General features: G+C 42.5%; 1 protein-coding gene across 2 annotated transcripts; it reads left to right on the top strand.

Annotated features, from left to right (window-relative positions):
- The first annotated feature begins 44 nt into the window (after positions 1–44).
- On the top strand, positions 45–23,053 carry Hspa14 (heat shock protein family A (Hsp70) member 14). 2 transcript variants are annotated; one of them, XM_028764889.1, is made up of 14 exons: positions 45–226; positions 1,649–1,729; positions 1,813–1,895; positions 9,882–9,930; positions 10,060–10,165; positions 11,225–11,315; positions 13,446–13,550; positions 14,483–14,644; positions 15,590–15,745; positions 17,694–17,796; positions 20,148–20,360; positions 20,784–20,957; positions 22,126–22,196; positions 22,836–23,053. In XM_028764889.1, the coding sequence occupies exons 1-14, from the start codon at positions 170–172 to the stop codon at positions 22,912–22,914; spliced, it is 1,530 nt and encodes a 509-aa protein (XP_028620722.1). In that variant the 5' UTR covers positions 45–169; the 3' UTR covers positions 22,915–23,053. The 2 variants fall into 2 exon arrangements, with proteins under 2 accessions (XP_028620722.1, XP_028620723.1); XM_028764890.1 differs by lacking the exons at positions 45–226; positions 1,813–1,895 and having other exon boundaries at positions 1,650–1,729.

Here is a 23,053-nt window from a genome sequence, read left to right as displayed (position 1 = left end):
GAATCCTTATGCTGATTGGCTGCGACTCAGGAGGCCGGCGCAGAAGACCGGACGCAGTAGGCGGGCGGGAACGTGAAGTCTCCGCAGTGCCTGATGGGCTTGTTCCGAGAAGGCTAGCTGTGGCTGCTGAAGTGGTCCCTAGTTGAGCTGCCGTGCTCTCTGCCGCCTTATGGCGGCGATCGGCGTGCACCTGGGCTGCACATCAGCCTGTGTAGCTGTCTACAAGGTGAGACTGGAAAGCTGTCTCCGAGTTTCGTGGCCGCTACTCTTATTCTCTGGGCTCCGGGTCATCGGCCCGGGAACCGTGCGTGTAAGCAAGTAGCAATGTTGCGGGTTCCTGGTTCTCCCTCCACGGCCAAGCACGCTGTGTGGAGGGTAGATGCGGAGAGCGGAATCTCGGATAGTCCTGGATGTCCTGGATGTCCTCCTGGACGTCGGGGCTGCTGTCTCCTTTGAGGAGATCTCGAGACGAAAAGGCCACGGGATACCCAGAGTAGCCTCCTCAAGACCTCAAGCTTGCTGAGTGCACTTAGGAAACTGGGTCATAGGAAGCCTAGAAGAGTTCAGAAGACGTCAGGACTCCAGGATGCCTGGAAGAGTCCCCGGGTCAGGGAACATCGTTCTTGTAAAGATGCCTGGAACAAGCCTGGATGTCAGGACCCCCTGGATGCTAGAAAGGTCCTAGTGACAACTGACCGCAGAGTCCCTAAGAGGTCACAGTGATGTCACGGGTTCCCGGAGGGGGGAGGTTATTTGGAATTTCTGTGGAACTGCGCTCGAGAGAAGGGTACCTAGTTAAGAATTGGCACTGATGTACACGCTTGATGATTCTAGAACTGAGAACTTGACAAGGAACTATGGCTTTTTTTTTTTCCTCCTGAATATCGATGCAGGAGGAACAATGCCAAGGAATTTACCCCTGCTAGCTTTGTGTTTAAGCCTTATGTGATTCGTTAATAAGGAAAGTCCCACGGGAGTAGCTACTTCATTTGTAGGGGAGCAGGGGGAAAAGTTGTACTTGTGGGAAAGTCATGTAACCATGCTTGCTAGGTATAGAATTTATGTATACATTTGATCCAGCTTACTGTGCAGAGCTAAATGGGAAAATGCATGGAATAGAAGCCTTTTATTAAAATGTAAGAAACAAACAGTGGCAGCTAAAAGACCAATTTATGAAGGACAATCTAAGAAAGATATTGGCGAAGGTAGTAAGGCTTCACAAAGTAGAGCAGTCTGTGAGGACTGAACTCTGGTAATCTTGTGCTTTATTGATTGTTACAAAAAAAAAAAGCCTTTTAGCAAGTCAATTCCGAAGTACCAAAATGTCTTCTCTGATCTAGGAGTTGTCTGAAGGAACCATTACCTAAGCAGTTATCAGCCACTGCAGAAATTCCTAGTTTGCCAGGAATGTCTTGGTACTGAGGTCATGCAAAGGCTTTGAAATTCCCAAAGGAAGAGCAACCCCATAAATCCCAATCACTGATTATTTACAGAAAATGACTTCAAGGCCTGAATGGCCATCACTCAGGTACCTGAGTGAATGCCAGGTACAATGGCTTTTCTAAAATTCCATTACAACCTGCAGGTATGTTCAATGAGATTGTGTACTTCAGTGTGAGAGAACTAACCCTCTCACATCTTTCTTTAGGATGGCCGGGCCGATGTGGTTGCAAATGATGCAGGGGACAGAGTCACACCAGCCATCGTTGCTTACTCGGACCGTGAACAGGTACCATCCAGTACCCTCGTTGGTTGTTCTTAAAAATAGTGAAGAGTCACAAGCATTGTCATTAACATGGTGCTCTTTTTCAGGTGGTTGGACTGGCAGCGAAACAAAGTAGAATAAGAAATATTTCAAGCACAGTAGTGAAAGTAAAACAGATCCTTGGCAGAAGGTATGACATAAAGTACTTTAAGGTGTGGTGGTAGCTGGAAAAAAAATGTGCACATTCTGGGCATAATGCTAAGGAAACTGGACACTACAGTCTATGTAATGGCGATTACTTTAGGGAACGCCCCAGTGGGTTTGTTCAGAAGTTCGCTTCTTGCTGACAGGTCTGTAGTACTCCGAATGCCAACACTCACTTCTAGTCATTTATGCCAGCCACAGCACTCAGGAATGTCAACACTCACTTCTAGTCATTCATGCCAGCCACAAGTGCTTCTTTGGGCTTTGTGCATTCTTATATCTGCTTGAATGGGATGAACTGGAATCATTTTGTTGGAATTAGAAGGTTTCTTCTCTGCATGGTGATTGAGTTTTGCAAAATCCTTTCTCACTGATCATTTCTGCAGCTACTATTGATTTTCCTCCTTGGGCCCTCTGGGATACTGTCTGGGAACTGACTTTTCCAGTTGACTCACAAATGTAATTGTCGGAGAAACAGCTTGCTTAATATCTTAAGAAGCAGGTCAGTCATCTGTTATGACTTTAAATGAGAAGATTCCAGAGGCTTGCTTCCCCCGACTTCTGTCTCTTCAAATTATAGAGTATCCTAATAATTAGGGCCGTTTGCTTTTCTTTGGAATAGTAGTGCTTGATGATGTTTCGAGTGCTTTCACATCTGTGATGCTATTGAATCTTCTCGACAGCCCCGTAAGAACCGGCCAGGTACTATCCTTTGATATTTACAGACCAGGAGGTCAAGGCGCCAGGAATTTGTGACTTTCTCAAATTATAGTGGTGAATTAGATAAGCCTGCAGGTCGGGACTTGTAATCCTCAGCTCCCCTCTGCCGTTTCTATTTCATTTATTTAGAATGTAAATATTAAGCATTTCCTTGTGTTGAAATTTAAAACTTGGAGATTGTTAATTAGATTTAATACTTCATTTACATAGGTATGTTTATTTCATGAGCTCTTGCTTACACTGAACTTGATAATCACGGTATTAAAGAACGAGTTCAGATGTTTCCTGTGTGATGATTGCAATCCCATATCCTTTAGCATTGGTGGGTATTACTAAGCGTATTAAAATGTACTGCTAAGCATATTAAATAAATTGGCATCAAATGTTTTTGAATCATACGTAAGTGGGGAGTTATGATAGCTCCTGAAGCCAGAGTCACTGAGGAGCCAGTGTTTTTTAAGTAACCTTCCCCCTTTGGAGATAATTCTAGTTTCCCGTGAGAGAAGACGAAGGTAACCAGTATATTATTAGATTCACCATTTCTGTCAGTGGTACTGTCCTACAAGACTATACTTGAGCATCACAACCAGAACACTAATGTTAATTCAGTCAAGACAGAACGTTTCTATATGGATCCTGAGGAAGCCAGTGATGTTTGGATTTGTTTCCTTGATGCTGTCAGGACTGTCATTTATCACATTATCTACTTTGTACTAGCAGACCAGCTTAATCTGGCTTTTCTGGCCTTGAACGTTAAATCCATTTAGCAAGAATGCAGCAGTGAGTCAGATAGGTAACAGACAGGTAAAAGTCAGTAAAAGTCCAGTACCATTCAAACATACCACTAGGCCATGGCCCTGCCAATACTTCTCTTGAGTTAGTTACCTCATGCTCAGATTGTTTTCTTCCTCGGCCTAACTCCAGAACCAACCAGACATGGTTATCTCGGGTCTCAGCCCTGGATGCATTTAGCCCTTTGTAGAGAGCCAGTCCTTCTGTTACCAAACCATTAAGCCCATAGTCCAGCACTTGTAGTGGGTGAATGAACTCCCAAAGTCTTGGCCATAAGCCATGGGACCTACACACAGGTAGCACTGCTTATCTTGCTGCCAGGATGATCCATACATCTGCCCTGTAACTCTCGATCCCCTGTGGCCTTCCAGCCAGAAGTGTGGTCCTCAGACCTGCCTTCTCAGCAGTTAGCCTTGGGAGGAAAGAACCGGCTGGCTCCTGGAAACATGCTGAGAACACACATTGCTTCCCCACGCCTTCAAAACTGTGCCTGGTTGCCCAGGAGCTTGCTTCAGTAGCCTTCCTTCCCTGCCCGCTATGGCCACCACCAGTAGCAGTGCGGGCATCCGTTGGTCCAGACAGGAGACACGAACGCTTCTCTCCATACTAGGCGAAGCAGAGTACATCCAGCGCCTCCAGACCATGCATCACAATGCAGATGTCTATCAGGCCGTGTCTAAGCGAATGCAGCAGGAGGGCTTTCGCCGCACCGAGCGCCAGTGCCGCTCCAAGTTTAAAGTTTTGAAGGCATTGTATTTAAAGGCCTATGTTGCCCATGCCACAAGTATGGGGGATCCACCGCCTTGCCCATTTTATGATACGTTGGACCAGCTTCTTCGAAATCAGATAGTGACTGACCCAGGCAACCTAATGGAGGCTGCTGCTTGGGCCAAGCACTGTGATCAGAATCTGGTGACCTCTGACAAGCCAAGGGAAGAGGGAACCAGCATTTGGAAAGCGGAAAGGACTCAGGCAGCTTGCCATCAGCGTATTTTGCAAACAGTTAAGGAATCAGATGAGGATTGTCATCTGAGAATCAGTGACCAGATGCAAGAAGCCAGTGACCTTGAAGACTCCTGGGATGAATCCTCGGGTGCAGGTAACTCCCAGGCATGAGAGGGACTGAGTCTTAGAGTCACTTGGTCCCAGATAGTGTTAAAAGTTAGAATAGCGCCCTCTTGAGCATAACTCATTTCTGTCTCTTTGAACCCACTTTTTAAATAAAAACTCCCAAGTTTTTAGCTATGACCCTAGTATGTAGTCAGACTTCACACATAAAGACATGATCTTTCAAGGCATCCTAGTTTGGGCATTATTTGTGCATGCTAGGCAAGTATTCCAACCCTGAAGGATTCGTCTGGCCTTGGGCATCATTTATAATGGGTACTTAGGCATACGTGGCAGGGAAATGAGTTGGCTAGCCACATGAAAAGCATCTTGGGGAATACACAGTCATTTTTATAGCTGGCTAAAGAAGCCAAAATATCCAGATTACAGAATCATTTCCCTTTTTTCCCCTTGTGGAGAGAAGCCTTCCCAAGAACTACATACTTTTGTAAGTGTGTCAGCTCTGTTGCTGGCTGCAAGCATTCCCTTAGCTGGAATGTCCTCTTTGCAACACTGTGGCTTTGTCTTTCAGGGTGCTCTCAAGGGACCCCCAACTACAGCAGCTCCCACCACCTTTTCAGAGGTGCAGCTGCTCCCTGTCAGAGCAGCCCCATGACCAGCCTGAGTGTGTCGGGGGAATGCAGTCCCTGCACCAGCACCAGCCGGAACCCTCTTGGGGCAGCCTCCACAACACAGCCTCCAGGCCCCTCTTCCAGAGTTGCTTTTCTCTCTGGTGGGGATAGACCTCTGACCAGTGAGCCCTCTCCACGGTGGGCAAGGCAAAGAAGGCGTTCAGTGGCCAGGACCATTGCAGCTGAATTGGCAGAAAACAGGAGGTTGGCACGAGAACTCTCCAAGAGAGAAGAAGAGAAGCTGGACAGATTGATTGTTATTGGCGAGGAGGCCAGTGCCCAGCAAGACACTGCCAATGAGCTGCGCAGGGATGCTGTCATCGCCATCAGACGCTTGGCGACAGCAGTGGAAGAAGCAGCTGGGGCCTTCCAGCTAGGGCTCGAGAAGTTGCTTCAGAGGCTGATTTCAAATACCAAAAGCTAGGAACTGACTGAGTGGATACATTTTCCAGTCTGTTTCTAACAACCACCTTCTGGAACGCTGGCTCCTTTTCTGTATCTTCAGAAAAAAAGGAGCAGATGAACCATTAATACACAGAGGAATAGTAGTGAGCTCCGTCTCCTAAGATGCTCCACTACTGGAACGGCCCTTGAGGAATGAAAGAGTGGCCTAGTAGAAACCATAAGGAACCAAATCCATGAGGTAGCTTGTCCTGGCTTCCTCACGGTGTGGGACAATGTTCTTTACCTCTCTGATGGTCTCTTCATCTGTCTGTCGAGGAAGATCAGTAGTCATTCCTGCCCTGCCTACCTCACAGGGTTGTTGTGAGGACCAAGTGACTTATAGATGTGACAAGGTTTGAAAGCACTATATGCATGTAAGTTGTTAATGCACTTGCCCTTGGCTACAGGGAGCTGGGGTAAGCCCATTTGTTTACAACATACACAAGTGTAGCGTGTCCTGTGACCTCATTGCTTGACTTTTATCTGTTTAATTTGTTGGCCTCGTAGATCGAAATCTCAACTTCTTACATCTCTCTGTGACTCAGTAGTCTGGGCACAATTGCATTTGTGTCTTTGTCTCTTACATTTTCACTGCTGTTTCCCTGACTTACATACCAGTAAACACTCCTCAGTCCAACCAGCTTCCTCCTCCCTCCCCCCCTTCATTTTGTTAGTTCCTGGTCTCTAGAGATGCGCTTCTGTTGAGCACTGTGGGAGGGAAATGTCTCGTATTGGTAGATTTTGATAAGGTAAAATAGTGACTGTTTCATGAAGTAGAAAGGGTAAGTCAAGTCTTTGCATTTAGTATTACCTGAGGCTCTTTGAAGGCATAAATTGTGTGTTTACATTGTGGTTGCCATTTGAACATGGAAATACCTGGATTAATGCATCTGCATCCATCCCATCTCCAATCTACTTGTGGCTGATTGTCTTTGTTTCCGTTAGCTGGTGTTTTGTTTGAGCCCTAACATGTTATTGAGAGCAAGCCTGGATCCAGAGTAACTGTTTTGCAAGTGATGCAGACAAGAGTTGGTAAGGTTAGTGGGTGTGGTGAAAGAGCAGCTCCCTTTGCCCTTAGCCTGGAAGTGGTAGGGACCTGCCCAGAGATAGTTCTCTGTAAGCTCAAGCGCACCCCCACCCCAGGCACACTTCCTTGAGAGGAGATGGTGACAGTAAACCACGGCCCTGCGAGGTTAATGGCTGTCACTGAACTGGTTCTGAGTGGGTCTTGTAGAACTCTAGAATCAATCACAGGTAAGAATCCTGGGGATTTAAATGCCCTCTTGCCATTCAGAAGCTGGGGAGAAAATGAGCAGGTGTGTTGAGAGAGGTTTGGGGTTTTGGAGTGGGGCAGGGGCATGTCACATTGTAGTCAGGGTCTTAGTGGAAGCTGGAAGTTTGAATTAGTAAAGAAAAGGACAAAAAAAACCCAAACAAACAAATAAGTAAAACCCGGTGGGACCTCCTTGAACCTGGAGTAGGTGGTAGAAAGCAAGCTGCTGCAGAGTGAACGCTGGTCGTCCCGGTATTGTGGAGTACGGAATCTGGCTAGACCGCCCGACACCGGCCCTGCCACAGGTGCTGGCATTGGGTGCAACACTTACCCTGTTTGTGCCTCGATTTCTTTTATCTCCAAGTTGAAGAATGTCTACCAAATCATTTTGATAGTATCTTTCAGTTCTAGAATTTTAAATAAGGGTAAGAATGGAGATGAGCTATTTATAGTATTTCCAGTCAGTAGCTGTTATGTTTGAAATACTGTTTATGATTGTATTTAAAGGCACCCTCTATAGTATGGACATTTATCGCTGTGCTGGTGAAAGCTCTAAGCATCATACCGGATGGATACCCACTGATGCCTTTCTGTCCTTGAAGCGGATATATAAGTGTGTATTGTTTCTTGTTTGAGGCCATGATGTGGAAAGGTGCATATCTGTTGTAACCAAATAAAGCTAATGTAGATCATAGTTCTCTGGAAAAACAAAAACAAAAAACCAGAAGTACTTTCACGAGACCTAGACCTAAGAATCTAATGGTGGCAGTGTGTGGATGGGCATCTACTTGACATGGGAGACAGGCTGGAGCAGAAATGGAGTTAAAGTTGAGGTAATTTGAAAACCCTAATGGGCAGAATAACCAAAATAAGACCTCAAGGTCCTGAAGAGTTAACAAGAACACATGCAGAACAGCAAAGGAAACAGTGCATGGTGCAGGCCATGTGCAGGAAGGTAGTCCTACCTGAGCTTCAGGCCTACCTTCTACCTCCTCCAACAAGCCTTTCATTATTCTGTAACTCAAGTTCTTCCTCTAAAGTGGGAACTAAAAATTGCCCGTCCTACCTACCTCACAGGGGTGTTGTGAGGACCAGTGCACAGATGAACAGATGTACAGTTAGAGTTGTAGACACTGGGGTGTAACAGGAGTGGGGAAGGAAATCCCACAGCACAGCAGTGCTGGTGTTGCCAAACCCAGGCCCTGACAACTGTAAGAGATACTTGAGGATAAGATGGGCGTGCATTGCTGCATTGCTCGTAAGAAGTGATGCAGTGGGAGACATGACTCCTGCAGAGCACGGTGTGAACAAGGTGACAGACCAGCAGACCACCTTTGTCCGTCACATAATTTAATCCTGCAGTAGACTAATAAAGTTTTGACTTGTGTGTGTAATGTAGGTCTGTCCACTACTTTCTAATAGTAACTTACCCTTTGTCACTTCCGTCCAGTTTCCTGTGTCTACTTGTGGGACTCCAGTCTCAAGTTATGTATGTCTCACCCCTGTGCTTACATGTGTATCCTGTACCCAGGTGAAGGAGGCCCTCTTTGCATGACAGTTAAGAAATTAATTTCTAGACTTCTATCAACTCCAGAAAATACCTTCCTTGAAAATGACCCTATGTTATTAGTTAATAACTTACACTCTATACAGTCAGTAGATGTTCCTGGACAGTTAAATTCTGCTCTGAACACATGAGAATTATCTGAAACTTAGGGCACTGGTACTAATTCCTACTCTGGAGATAGATGTTTTGTCCTTTCTTTCCTTAAAATATCTAGGATGAGGTCCAGAGATTTGGGAAACATGAAGGCCAGGCAATTTCATGAGAAAATAATTTCCTAAACCCTACACTGTAGATCTGGTTGTTGGCCAGTTAGATCATTAATTAGCTGTGACACTTGGGGCAAGCTTCCTACCTCTGGCCTCTACTAATTCATTCTCAAATTCATTTTTTGGTGATAGAAGAAAGGTAAAATGAACCTGCATGTGATTCCAGAATTCTAAACCAAATGAGCCTATTTTAAACCCTCAGATGGCAGAGGTCAGGGTTCTCAAATGACTCCTGGCCCACTGTTGTCCACTATTAATTTTCAACTCCTATTAAACTTTTAAGAGTTTGTATAGAGAACAGCTACAGCTCCTTAGAAGTCTTCTAGAAAGGCGCAGACTTACACCTTTCTAGTTTTAATTTGTTTTCATTTGTACATGAAATTAAGCCAAAGATCAGAGTTCTTTAAGGAACAGAATTAGAATGGTCATTTACCATGGTAGCAGAAGGCTGCTGAGGTGTAGCTGGAGTCAAGTCCTGGCTTTGTCCCTATTATCCTATTAAGTGTCTAGCCCTCTCTGAGCATGTCTCTGAAATAATGCACACCTAACCAGTCCCACTTGATATTTATAAGGCCTGAATGGGTTGTAAGTTTGGAAATAGTGACAATTGCATCCATTGATATTAACATCTTAGTAATATGCCCATTTTTTCATTTTATACATGCAGTTATTTGCTATTTTATATGAGGCATTAATCTATAATATCTTGGTGTATGCATACCTAAACTACAGCTTTCTATATACAATGTTCATACTTTTGCTAAATTTTGGTGTTGGGTGTTAATTTTCAAGTATAAAAACCAAGCAACAAATGTGGGTTAGGTTTACCCTGAGTTTAGTGTAACAGAAGTCCGTTATATCTCAGTAGTTGGGTCTTCAGGATTGTGGGTATGAAAATGGAGGGTATACGATCATTGACTGTGTTCAAATTCAGAAATGTTTGACACGGTCAGAACTAGAAAGTTAATGCTTTCAAATGTGATGAATAACAATTACAGCTGTTGTAAACCCTCCATTAAATTCAAGCTTCTGTGTTATTATTGAGCAGTTTAATAATTTTGTTGGTATATTCTCTATCTGCCCAGTGGTGTGAAAAGTACAGACTTCACCTTATGCGTCTACAATATTAATGTTTTAATGCTGAGATACCTTTATATTTCCCTATGAACAGCTCTGCTGATCCACAAGCTCAGAAATACATCTCGGAAAGCAAATGCTTAGTAAGTATGGTTCTTTCACTCTTTCCCCCTTATTAATTGCCAAAAATCATGACATAGAGTGTTAAACTGAAACTCATCTGAAGTCTTTCTTAAAGTATTCTGTATTTGGCATAATTATAATTTTTTTAGGTCACTGAGAAAAATGGGAAATTGCGTTATGAAATAGATACAGGAGAAGAAACAAAATTTGTTAATCCAGAAGATGTTGCCAGACTGATATTCAGTAAAATGAAAGGTACTGCACAAAAGATAACTTATTTTATTTTGCAACTTCTTTTAAAAATATTTTCATTATTTATTTACATGTACATGTGTGTATGTCTGTATATGTGCCTGAGGTTAGAACAGTCCCTGATGCTAGAATTAGAAGCACTTGTAAGCTGCTTGATGTAGGTGCTGGAAATTGAACTCAGGTCCTCTGCAAGAACAATACATGATCTTAACCACTGAGCCACCTCTCCAGTCCCTAACTGTTAACTTTAAATGATCCCTTACAAGAGTAGGGACAGTGGTTCCCAGTGCTGAGGAGTTCGAGACAGATGCATGTGTGGGGCCTGCTGACTGGCCATTTTGGCCTACTTGAGTTCTGGTTAATGCACACACAGACACACACACAGAGACAGAGAGACAGATTTGAGGGAAACTGTGAGCGATTCCACAAATTAGCAGTCTAGATCTAAACTAGACTTTGCTTGAGTCTAATCTTAACCTTCCCTGTAAGGACAGGTCATCCCTTAAGTGCTTGGAACCAGAGGTATATAAAATTTCAGATTTTTTTTTAACTTGGGGATATTTACCTAGAATTTGCCAGTTAAGAATCCCTAGTTCCTGAGTGATGGCTCATGTGGGAGGGAGAGGCAAGTGGATCTATGTGAGTTCACAGCCAGCCTGGTCTACAAAGTGAGTTCTAGGACCTACTCAAAGAAACACTATTGAAAAAAAAAAAAAAGAATCTTGAGAGGCAAGGCAGTCCTCACGTAGGGTCTCTTCTGATTAATGAATTTGAAATTAGTTCCTTGGACTCTTATCTAATTTAGATTTTTGACAGTCTAAAGCTGAAGAGCCAAGCTCTTGGAAAGTACCTGGTCTGTGTCCACAATCTGTCTTGAGACCCACAAGAAATACTGTATGACCTAAGAGCCACAGGAGGGAGTGGACGGCGGAGGTTGGGGGGTGCAGAAGCAGGACCTTTGGTGAGAGAATCTCGGGCTTCAATTAGGAAACTACAAAGAGCTTCATTGCTTAATGTGTGTTGTCACAATATATTTATTTGTGTTTACTTTTGAATGTACAGAAACAGCCCATTCTGTCCTGGGCTCAGATGCAAATGACGTAGTTGTTACCGTCCCATTCGACTTTGGAGAAAAGCAGAAGTCTGCTCTGGGGTAAGTGTAACTAACTGTCTTAACATGGTTAGTTAAAAGAAACAGATTACACTCAGTAATAAAATGTGAAGTTATCTTTGGAAATAGCTTAGGGAGCACAGTATTTCATGGTAATGCCATTAATGCCAAGAGCATTAGTATTGGATGATATAGGCCCTTGTGCTGTTTGACTACTAGGTTAAACTGTTGTTTAGGCATCATTTTGCCTGCCTCATGTAGTTGAGGCTTATGTGGGAAATGCATAAGAATGTTACAAAACAAAGCAACAAAGGAACTATTGAATGAAATGAGAACTATAAAGAAACTGAAATAGCCACTTCATAGGTAAAAGGAAGTTTATTCAGAACCACTGGGTTGACCCTGGGAAAAGCAGAGGGAAGGAGAACCCCTTAGAGCTTTAAGGGAAACAAGTTCCTGAGAGGAAGGGAACCAGTGAGCCATTGTGGAGGGCTTTGAATTGTGTGACAGGTACTTGTTGACTAGTGTAGCCACCAGCGGCCACAGACAACTGGGTTCACCTGAAAGGGGGGCTGGAAATGAAAAGGAGACTGAGGGGCAAAAGCAGCATGAAGCCCCAGACTCAAAGTTTAATATTCAGCATTGAGGTTATATAGGGGAGCCCACCGGAACCCACCCTTTGTTTCAGCTGGATTATGTTGCAAAGCAGGCTCAGCAGGCAGTCTTTTCTAAGTTCTTGCAGGAAGTTGCAAGTGTAAACAAAGCAGCTGGCTTCACCTAGGTGTTAAAAAGTCCTGTGTGGCAAGTAAGGTCTGTTCAGACTACTCAAGGCTTCGAAGGGCACAGACTAGACTCTGATAGAGCCTAGAAGCTGGCATACACCTTGATGTGCTGTTAACACCACAGCTATGCAATGGAAGAGCCAGAGGTCCCTCTTGCTAGAGATAAGGAGCTTCTTTTTATAGAGTAGAAGTTATTTTCCTAAGTCCCTGAGGGAATGCTGGCTTTTGTCTAAATGCCAGACTTTGGGAAAAGGGATTTCTTGAGACTAGACAATTATTTATCTTAGTTCTTAACATCGAAACTAAAAAACTTAGACTCTGCCCTCACAGATGTCATGAGATGCAGTTCATAACTTGCGGGTCCTTACTCTGCTCCATAGAGTTCTGTCTGTGCTTTGGTAAGCAGAGAATTGCTGTATTTAACTTGTGTACCCAGAGGAAAGAAACTGGAAAATTCTGCAATGTTCTAGACATTTTTACTGCTTCCTAAAATGTGTAACCATGGGCATTTATTTGATTTCTTTATTCATCAAAAATTACTGATTTTTTTTTTTTTTTTACCTCCTAAGGTACAGTGTATTCAGGATAGAGTACAGAGGGATGAGTGGGGAGTGGCTCTGACCTCAGCACTAACTCTCAGTGTTCTATCGATTCAGAGGAGAATGTTCTGAGCAATGGAGGCAAAGTACAGCTCCTAGACTTTCAGGGCCCAGAGACTCCCCAGAAGTGAACTTTAAATTTTTTTTTTTAAAAAAGGTATTTTTGAGACCTCTTTTGCATTTCTGTTTGTGTGTATCTGCACATGTATGGTGCAAATGTGTTTGCTGGGACCTTTGGAGGCCAGAGGGCCCAACAGGTGTCCTCTGTCACTTTCTACCTTATTTATCTCGTGAGACAGGCTCTGTCACTGATCCTAGCACTCACCATTTGCCTGGGCTGTCTGGATATCAAGGATCCTGCCCTGTCACCTGACTTGATCATGCACACACTCATGCATGCACTTGGAGACACACGCACACACCCTGCCCTGCACTGAGGTTACAGACACGCACCACTACACTTTTGTTTTATGTGGGTGCTGGAGATTCAAACCCAGATCCTCACACTTGTGTAGCAGCCCTGTTTACTGACTGAACCACCCATAGCCCTAACAGGTTTTCTTTTTCTTACTCAATATAAGTACAAACCATTTTTATCAAAAACACAGGCTCTGCATAGTGCATTTTTAAACAGAAAGTAAGCTCTAGGCACTTCCTTCCCGAGGGTTCTGCTTCCTCGCACTGTGTCTTTTGGAGTATCGTTTGCCAGAGCGTGAAGCTCTCAACACAGCTACAAGTGTATGACTGAGTGTGTTGTGATACACGATTCACTGAGAGCAAATTGTTCACAGGGAGGCAGCTGGAGCCGCTGGATTTAATGTGCTGCGACTAATCCATGAGCCATCTGCAGCGCTCCTTGCTTACGGGATCGGACAAGACCACCCTACCGGAAAGAGGTAACACCACATCTCCAGTTTGCAGTAGGACTCTAGCAGCCCAGCAGATGGGAAAGCAGGAAAAGGAGAGGCTGAGAGTCTCTTGTCACCTCATTTTGCCGTGGAGATTGGCTAATGTAGAGTGGTCCAGTTTCCAGCCAACACTGCTGTTGCTCTCCCTCCACTTCAGTTTTTAGACATGTTTACAAACAGCTGGTGGTACGTTAACAGAGTTGATGGCCACACGTTAGAGAAATTAATTCAGATACGGTGTTAACGTTTCCAAATAGTTGGACCCTGTCCAAGTATCTCATGGTTAGAGAAATTAATGTGTATAAATCACTAGGAAATTATTTTGAGGTAAACTAGATTAATGTAAAAATATTAAAAATTATGAGTTCTGATATATATTTAAATACATGAAGCGGGGGGACGGTTTCTACTGTCCTATGTTGGATCCATTGGCTCTGTTGTAGTAATTTGTAAAATATTTACAGGATACTTGTATTTAATTCTGATTCATAATAATCATGAACCCCTTGTTTGATATACTTTGAAAACTTAGTGTTTTGAAGTCTAGTTGCTCAGAAAAAATAGATTCTGTAGTTAACTGAAGGGAGCTTTGATTGGGTTTCAGAAGCGCGTGGGTTCAAGGCTGTGTCTAGCACAGATGACAGGAGACATCTGGGCTGTAGACTTTCCTCACTGTAGTTTAATTTTTTATGTGTATGAGTGCTCTGTCTGCATGTACACCTGCATGCCAGAAGAAAGCCTCAGATCGCATGGCAGATGGTTGTGAGCCACCCTGCGGGCAAAGCAGCCAGTGCTCTTACCTGCCGGGCTACCTCTCTGACCCTCAGAAGTAGATTCAAATCAATGGCTTCAAAAGTACAGTCTGCCTTTAAACTGCTGTGATTCTCAGATGAGTTACCAGTTTTTTCTTTCCTCTGAAGCAATGTTTTGGTGTTTAAGCTTGGAGGAGCATCCTTGTCACTCAGTGTCATGGAAGTTAACAGTGGGATGTATCGGGTCCTTTCCACAAACACCAGTGACAACATAGGGGGTGCACATTTCACAGACACCTTAGCACAGTACCTGGCTTCGGAGTTCCAGAGGTGAGTGTCCGGTTTGATCGAGGTTTCACTTCAATGGCTTTCTTGGTTTGTTTTGGTTTGTTTTGCCAGTTTAAACTTGTCCGTCCCTCCCCCCCCTTTTTTTTTCTCCCTTTTCTTTTTTCTTCTTCAAGATTTCTGTGGCTGGAGAGGTAGCTCAGCATCTTGTAGAGGGACTGAACTCAGGTCTGATACACTTTTAACAGCTGAGGCATCTCTTAAATCCCAGTGTTTTAAACTGTTCTGGGACAAAGGAAGATACGGTTTTCTCATGCGGAAACCAGGTGTCTTCATCTGTAAATTAGAATGTCCTCAGAAGCAGAGGCTGAGCCAGCAGCAGCGCAGTGCACCTTTTAAGCCAAGCATTGTGGTGGACATTTGTAGCCTCAGCACTTACAAGGCAGGGCAGGGAACACTCAAGTTGAGGCCAGCTTGATTTTTTTATTTTCTAAAGGGTGATTTCACACATGAAAGAAAAACATGCACTGCTTTTTATTATAAAGGTAATGCTTAACAAAACAGTTGATCATTACTTTAGAGTGACCCAGACTGCAGATGAGAGACTTTAATTTTGCACCTTTTTGGGTGTGTGAGGAAGCACCGTGAGCTCAGCAGTATTAGCACCAAGCTCCCATCATATACAGTGATGTGTGGTGACTGGAAAGGTAAGACAGACTCATCATCTGCAGTCTGACTGTCTTGCCTGCCATAGACTCTCAGATCAAAGAAGAGTTTCTCATGGTTACATAATACACCTGTTCAAAATAGTATAAAAACATGTTTTTTCCTGAAAGGACTCAGATAATATGCATAGAAAAGTTTAACACCATTAGAAGCCCTATTACTAGTAGTTGATTAATTTATTATTGCCATAACAGTATTTAGAATTTGGTAGCATTTAATTATAAATGACCTAGGACCTTTAAACTTCAAACATTACGTTTTTAGGCTATACAAACATGATGTGAGGGGAAATGCCCGAGCCGTGATGAAGTTGACGAACAGTGCTGAAGTGGCCAAGCATTCTCTGTCAACCTTGGGAAGTGCCAATTGCTTTGTAGATTCCTTGTATGAAGGTCAAGATTTTGATTGCAATGTGTCCAGGTAAAACTGATACAAAAGTTAAGACATTCTGTGTGTGATTTTCCAGTGTGCAGCTTTTCTGTCCTTGGTTATCTGTAGTGAGGGACTGTCACTGTCTTCAGATTTAGAGCTCATTTTTTAACAGACTAAATAAATAGTTGTTTCAGTTTGATTCCAAAGTTCTTGCTATGTATCTATTACTCTTCACTGAAGACTGACAGCTGTCTGTGCTCACTGTTTTGGCTAGACCAGGGGTCCCCCTACCCCTTACCTTCCCTAATGCTGGCATTACAGGCACATGCTGCCATGCCCAGTTTATTATATGGGTGCTGGGGACTTGAACCTTGCAGGGCAAATACTCTTGCCCACTGAGCCATCTCTTCGACCCTTTTTTATTTTCATTTTGAGACAGGGTCTCATATTAGCCCAGGCTAGCCTTAAACTTATAGTAGTAGAGGATAACCTTCTGTATCTACTTCCCTAGTCCTGGAACTGCAGGCATATGCCACGGTACCAGTAGTAGAACCCAGGACTTCATCTATGCTAACTAAGCCCTCTACCAACTGAGCTATGTCCCTAGCCAATATTTTATGTTTTAATGATCTTCGTGACATTTAACAAACAGACTTAAAATAAAATTGTGTTTAATAGCCATGTCTTCTAAATGACCCAAGACACAGCTTACAAATGATTGCATCTTTACCCCAAAACCCAAGAGCCAATGATTAGCTGCTCCCCTGCCTCTCCCATTGCACATTTACTGGCAACAACTCTAGTTATCCTATTGCAATTTCGCCAGATCTGACAACACAGTACTTTGAAGCACAGTTAGTACCTGGCTCTCCAGGTTGTTTTTTTTAATTCTCTTGACTAACTGTTTTGGGCATCTTCTCCTCCATCTTTTTCTCATTAAATAGCATCTTCCCTCCCTTTTGCTTTTCTGAAAATCCTGCTCCATGATGCTTAAATAAAGTCATGTTGGACGAAGGGAAACATTACAGATACTTCCCAAGGAGCCTTTGTGGCTAGTGGCTAGCTCTTCAGTATGGCCCCAAGGACAGAAAACGTGTGATAGTACATTCAAGTCTCCTCAGAGGTTGAAAATCTTCACATTGTTTCTATTTCTAGAATGCCTTACTGTCAAGTCTGTTCAAATACTCACTGTGTGTTTGCTTATTCATATCTGTGTAAAAAGGAATTTATCTCAAACGTTTTCAACCATAAAGTATATTTAGTATTTGTAGGTAAGAAAATTTAAAATCACTCACCTGCATTTAAGAAATAAAGTTTGGCTCAGCGGGTAAAGATGCTTATCTGTCTCTCTGTATGCACCATGCAGACACAGACAAATGGTAAATGTAACAGACATTAAACACGGGAGATGTCAGAAGCCAACCGGCACTCTTGGCAGTTGTAGAACGTGCCGTGCGTTTAATAGCAATTTCTGAATTTTTCTTGCTACTCATTAATAAAATGTAACTTTAAAAAAAAACAAGTATGAAATGAGGCAGTCCAGCTTTTGTGGATAGATGGTCTCAGTATCCATGTCAGTATGCAGCTTTCTCAGTGCAGACTCTGGGTTGCTGTGACGTGTTCTCAGGTTGTAAAGGAGGGAGTGTAAACTGGGAATTCTGTGAGAGCTCAGACATGGAGAGAGGGAGACGGCCCAGTCAGTGGTTCTAGTGGGGTCAGTAGATTCACTGTCCTGTCAGGCATGCTGTGGATTTACGTATCTTCAGCTAGTTTTTGGATACTTATGGGTCAGCCATGAGCAAGATGACCCTCTCTTGGAATTGGATATAGCTATCTTCAGACATGTAGGTGATTAGCTCAAGGACACACATACACATACATACAAAGTGTCTAATAACATGCAGACCAGTTCTTGAGAGATCAGAGTTAATCTTCCGAGAAGCCAGACTGCACTCAGTATTTGCTCTGCCCTCTTCTCTCTGTCCCATACCTGCAGAGCAAGATTTGAGCTGCTTTGTTCTCCGCTTTTTAACAAATGTATAGAAGCAATTCGGGAGCTTTTGTGTCAGACTGGATTTACAGCCGATGATATCAACAAGGTAATGCTTCATCTTTTCCCAGCTTCTTTTAGGGACAGTTTCAGATTTAAAACTTAGAGAATAATGGTGTAGAAAAATATGTTTCGGAACTTTTGTTAATGTTTAATGATCTGTTGAACTCATATATGTATGTGTATATTCTGTTTCTACACACACACACACATACTGAAGTATCTCCTGTGCAGCAGCACATATGCTTGCTGGCCAGTGACCATCAGCTCTGAGGTAGGTACTGTCATCTGCCCCAGCTTAGTAAGTGAGACACTCAAGTGCACAGATGAAGTGATTTCCTGAAGATCTTGAGGTTAGGGAGGAGCAGAAGCAGGATTTAACCCAGGTTCATTCCTGAATTTGGGGTAGGAAATATAGGAACATAGCCAACTCCAAGGCAGCTGCATCATGGGAAAACCCTCACCAACAGAGATGACATCTGCCATCCAGCACCTGCCTCCCTGGAACTCCCTGTCCACTTGTAGGCAGCCCTACCACATTGTTTGCCATCCCCCAAGCCAGTGTTACTCTTGTGTCACCTAGGGGCAGGCCACGTGGGAGCTTAAAAAGTCTCCTTAGCTTCCTGAAGTTCTGGCTTCCATCTGGGGTGCTGTTTCAGTTCAGTGGAAACAAACCGTGGCACCATAGCAGCTGTTTTGTCTGTGTCTTACTTTTTCTCTTGTAAGGAGGAGGCAGTACTTCACTGTAGAAGTAAGTGGTGTAGCTGATTCTGAGGGTTCCTGGGAACAATAACAAGAATGTCACCCCGGGAATGTTTGGAAACATACAATGAGTGATCAGTTAGTGTCAGTTCCCATCTTCATTTGTCATGGGGCTCTGTCATTCAGTGGTCACTGCAGTACAACTCTGAATTGTTTGAATTTAAGTAGATTATTCTTAAGCCTTAGACTGTTGCTGTGGATATAGGCTTTTAAGAATTTAAAAACCCAAAACTGTCTTTTGTCTGCCACCCTTGCTGCAGTAGGAACCCAAGCTGCCTGTCTAGCAGACTGTGGCTGAAGCTCTGCTCCATGGCTGCTTCCCCTGACTTCCCAATCCCAGGATAGAGGTTAAAGGAGCAGCCATGTCAGTTCCTGCCCCGTGGAGTTGTGAAAGGGCATGAGCATTTGAGAACGTCCGCTCCCTCTAATGCTTCTGTTTGATGTGGTATGACAGTGTACATGGTTAGGCTCCTAGACAGGCCAGGCATGAGGGCCAGTCCTCTTACTGAGAATGGGACTGGATGGAAGGGCTTTATAGACATGAAAACATTTAATCCTCACAGAAGCCCTACAAGGTAGGCACTATCTATGTACACTTGCAGATGTTTTATTTTATAAAGCACTGACACTACAGTAGTAAGGACAGATACTTAGCACCATGTCTAGGTGCTAAGTGCCATAAACTAAAACCTAGTTTCTTATGAGCTGACTGATACTGTCAACATCATGGTACCACTATGTACTTTTCATCTAAAAACGTTAAAAGCCAAATTTTTCCAGAGTTTTTTTTTTTGGAGGGGAAGGGGGGCTTACAGTTCACTAATAATTTTTTGTTGAATTATGTTAGCTTACAGTTTACTAATACAGCTTTTTGTTGAATATAAGATTTTTTTTAAAAGATACATTCTACATTTTTGTTCTGTATTTACTAGGATCATAAAATTTTAGGAAAAAATTCCCTTCCTAAAGGCAAACCCACATAAAAAAATAAGCAAACCTCACCCTTCACCTGCAGAGTGGTGTGGCCCCTGAGGTCTTGTTCCACGTACTCAAGAGCATCTGTGCTCTAACTGAGCCTCGGGCACATTGAGTTTTTAGAGCTGCCATTAAAAGCTACATAAGTAGTCAACGGTCTCCCATCCCAGGCTGTGTGTGTGTGTTCAGCACTCTGCATATCCAGAGTCTCGGATGATGATTGGGTGATGAATCAGAGAAACCTGGGGGATTTACAGAGTAGTTTTATATGAAATTCTTCAGAGATGAGATTTAGTGAGATAGCATACTAAGAGCTTAAAATTTTATATAAAAGATGTTTAATCTTTTTCTCAAGGTTCTTGCTAGTTTTCCATGGTAGAAACAAAAAAAAAAAATCTACGGTGCAGTTTTCTTACGAAGAGATTAACGATACTGGTTCCAAAAATGATGTAGTGTACATACACATTTTTTTATAAAATGTTGGGATAGTACAGAATATTAATTATAAGCCCAATATATATTGCTGTGCTTTATTTATAGTGTGATTCTGTATCTTAACTTTGTTGAGAGAAAAAGCTGATAAGCCCATTGTATATTAGGTAACAATATGTCGGACATGGTCCCATGTGATAGAGATGGCTCATTCTATCCTTCGTGTTCTAGGTTGTGCTGTGTGGTGGATCTTCAAGAATTCCAAGGCTGCAGCAGCTGATTAAAGATCTCTTCCCAGCTGTGGACCTTCTCAACTCTATCCCTCCAGATGAAGTCATCCCTATTGGTGCAGCCATAGAAGCTGGCATTCTTGTTGGGAAAGAGAGCACCTCAGGGGATGACTCTGTCCTGATAGAGTGTTCAGCCAAGGATATTTTAGTTAAGGTGTGTTTAGTTTTCTATGCATTTACATAAAATTACTACAAATTAATTGCTGTGAGTTTCATTTATATTGAAACATATAATAAGCCCTGTAACAAGTACAGTAAGAACTTTAAGTTTAGACTAGTAATTATTTTTAATGGGTTCTTTATGTTGTGTCACTTAATACCAATGGAACATTTTGACTTCCTACGAAAATGGAAATACAATTTTAAACACTAGCTTCTAGCATATGTAGAGAGAACTGTGTGTCAGTATGTAATTAAACATAGGGAGGTGGAACTGGGGGGTGTACCTGTGGTTTTTCTCTGCCTACTTTCTACAGTGTCGGCAAGGACTATGGATTTCCATTACAGCAGGAGTAACGGGCTATTTTCAGTTGAAAAGATAAAAACCTCATGCTCATCATGCTTTCCTGCCTCTTAGGGAGTGGATGAATCAGGTGCCGACAGATTCACAGTGCTGTTCCCCTCTGGGACTCCGCTGCCAGCCCGAAGACAGCACACACTACAAGCTCCTGGCAGTCTATCTTCTGTTTGCCTTGAACTCTACGAGTCTGAGGGGAAGAACTCTGCTAAGGAGGAAGCCAAGTTTGCACAGGTAAACATATAAAACTAGACATTACAATGTGGTCTCAGGCAAATATTTCACTTTTCTTCCTGAAGTAGTTTGCTTTAACATCTCCATTAACACAAAGTGTATGTACTCTGGTAACTCATAAAACTAAGTTACTTCTACTTCCTCGTTTTTTGAAAGTGAGAAGAAATAATTGGTAAGCGTTATGAACCAATACGAATGAAACCATTTTCTGTTTACACTGCTTCATCTTAGTAATTTGGCAACTGCAAAAAGAGATTTTTTGGTTTGGTAAATGCCAGATGCCGTTTGAGGTAATGTTCAAACAGACCTGCCTGCCTCAAGTTGTCCTCTGACCTTTACACGCCTATCAAGGCTTGAGCCAATGCACATATGCACACAAAATAACTAAGATGAAATAATTTTGTGAAAAGAAAATTGCAGGCTGGGCAGTAGTGGGTGGCACACGCCATTAATCTCAGCGCTTAGGAGGCAGAGGCAAGCAGATCTCGGGAGTTTGAGGATAGCCAGGGCTATACCCAGAAACCCTATCTTAGAAAAAGAAAAATGAAAGAAAAAGAAAATCGCAGAAGATATATGGAACCGAGTTGGGAAAAGAATGTTTCTGTATTTCCGTATGTTCACACACCCTTTCCAAGTGAGTCACAGGACAGTGACGTGTAAAATCATTAAACTTGATCTTGGCAGAGTCCAGGGCACAATGCCAAACTTCTAACTGGGTGGATTGGAACACCTGTCTTTCAGAAGCTAAGAAATTACAGACTTTTATAACACCTCTTCCTGACAAATGTTACCCCCAAATTCTGTATATTTCTTTTAAAGGGATAGCATTCCAAGTATACACAGAAAGTATGCTTGGGGGTAATCCATGTTACTATGGGTAATGACTTACTTACCTCCAAAAGTAGTCTGGTTTTTTGAGGACAGTACTTAGCAACAATCATGTTAATTAGATATGACATAAAAGAGGGACAGATACATTAATTGTCTTATATCCTCCTTCTAAAGGAGATAGAAGCTTCTTAACAAGGCTTAACTCCTTAATTTCTGAATTCTCTCTAAATGGTAAGATAGTTGAAAACTGCCCCATTTTAAAAGGTTTGTTTTGGTCAGAACTTTGATCCTTTACAGTACTGAATTACTTTTGTTTATTTTGTTTTTGCACAAACAGGTTGTGCTCCAGGACTTAGATAAAAAAGAAAATGGATTGCGTGATATATTAGCCGTCCTTACTATGAAAAGGTACAAAATGAAATGTTTCCAATATTATGAAGATTCTCTGAAACTTGGTCCCTTTAGAGTTTGGCCAAGTTATCGTTCTAGGCAAATCATTTGTTAACGCTGCAGTGATTTTCCTAGTGAGAGCTTCTATTTTAGAAAAAAGTATATATCGAATAATTAGCAGCCTTATGGGTCTTGTCCCTTTTCATCTCTATGGAGAAACTCCAGGAAATTTGTTCCTAGTTAAATTCAGCTGTTGCCATTTGTTTCCTAGCAAGGCCATCTTGTCATTGTTCATTTCAAGGAAAAGTTCTCATTTGACTTTAGGAACAATACAGTCTGTAAACCATATTTAGAAAGAATATCAAACTCATCGGAATAGACTTGCCATAGCCTCTGTTTGGAGTTGGCATGGCCTGTCTTGAGCTTTGTAAAGTCTTAAGTGTTTATCGTCTTGGATTTCCAGGGAATATAGCTATGATCTCACAGGTCTAGAAGGAAATCTCAGAGCCTCCTAGAAAAGGCACATGCCAAATTTACAGACACTGAACTTGTGTTTAATCTTTATCTTAATAAACTTCTGAAAATTTCCAAGTCCTCTTCAAAAACTTGGTGTTTATAGAACTGAGTTTTATGAAACATATTTTCTGTCTGTCTTAGGGATGGATCTTTACAGGTGACGTGCACAGACCAAGAAACTGGAAAGTGTGAAGCCATCACTGTTGAGGTTGCATCCTAACTGTTCAATAAACCAAGACATTTTTTAGAACTGTAATATCAACATTATTTGGTTTTGTGTATAAGTGTTGTTTATAATAAACTGCTTTTTTCAATAAAAGTATAAGCTATGTTTCTATTAAAATACAATTCATTAGTAA

This window comes from Grammomys surdaster, unplaced genomic scaffold (genome assembly GCF_004785775.1).
Source record: "Grammomys surdaster isolate TR1022 unplaced genomic scaffold, NIH_TR_1.0 146, whole genome shotgun sequence".
NCBI classification, from domain to species: domain Eukaryota; kingdom Metazoa; phylum Chordata; class Mammalia; order Rodentia; family Muridae; genus Grammomys; species Grammomys surdaster.
The sequence above is the reverse complement of the archived record's forward strand: the minus strand, read 5'-3'. Positions and strand labels throughout refer to the sequence as shown.

Excerpts from the sequence above, each read along its gene's own strand:
- Hspa14 (XM_028764889.1), top strand. The coding sequence starts at position 170 with ATGGCGGCGATCGGCGTGCACCTGGGCTGCACATCAGCCTGTGTAGCT. Across the intron at positions 10,166-11,224 it reads GATATTCAGTAAAATGAAAG|AAACAGCCCATTCTGTCCTG; the intron begins GTACTGCACAAA and ends TTGAATGTACAG. Across the intron at positions 20,958-22,125 it reads AGGAAGCCAAGTTTGCACAG|GTTGTGCTCCAGGACTTAGA; the intron begins GTAAACATATAA and ends TTGCACAAACAG.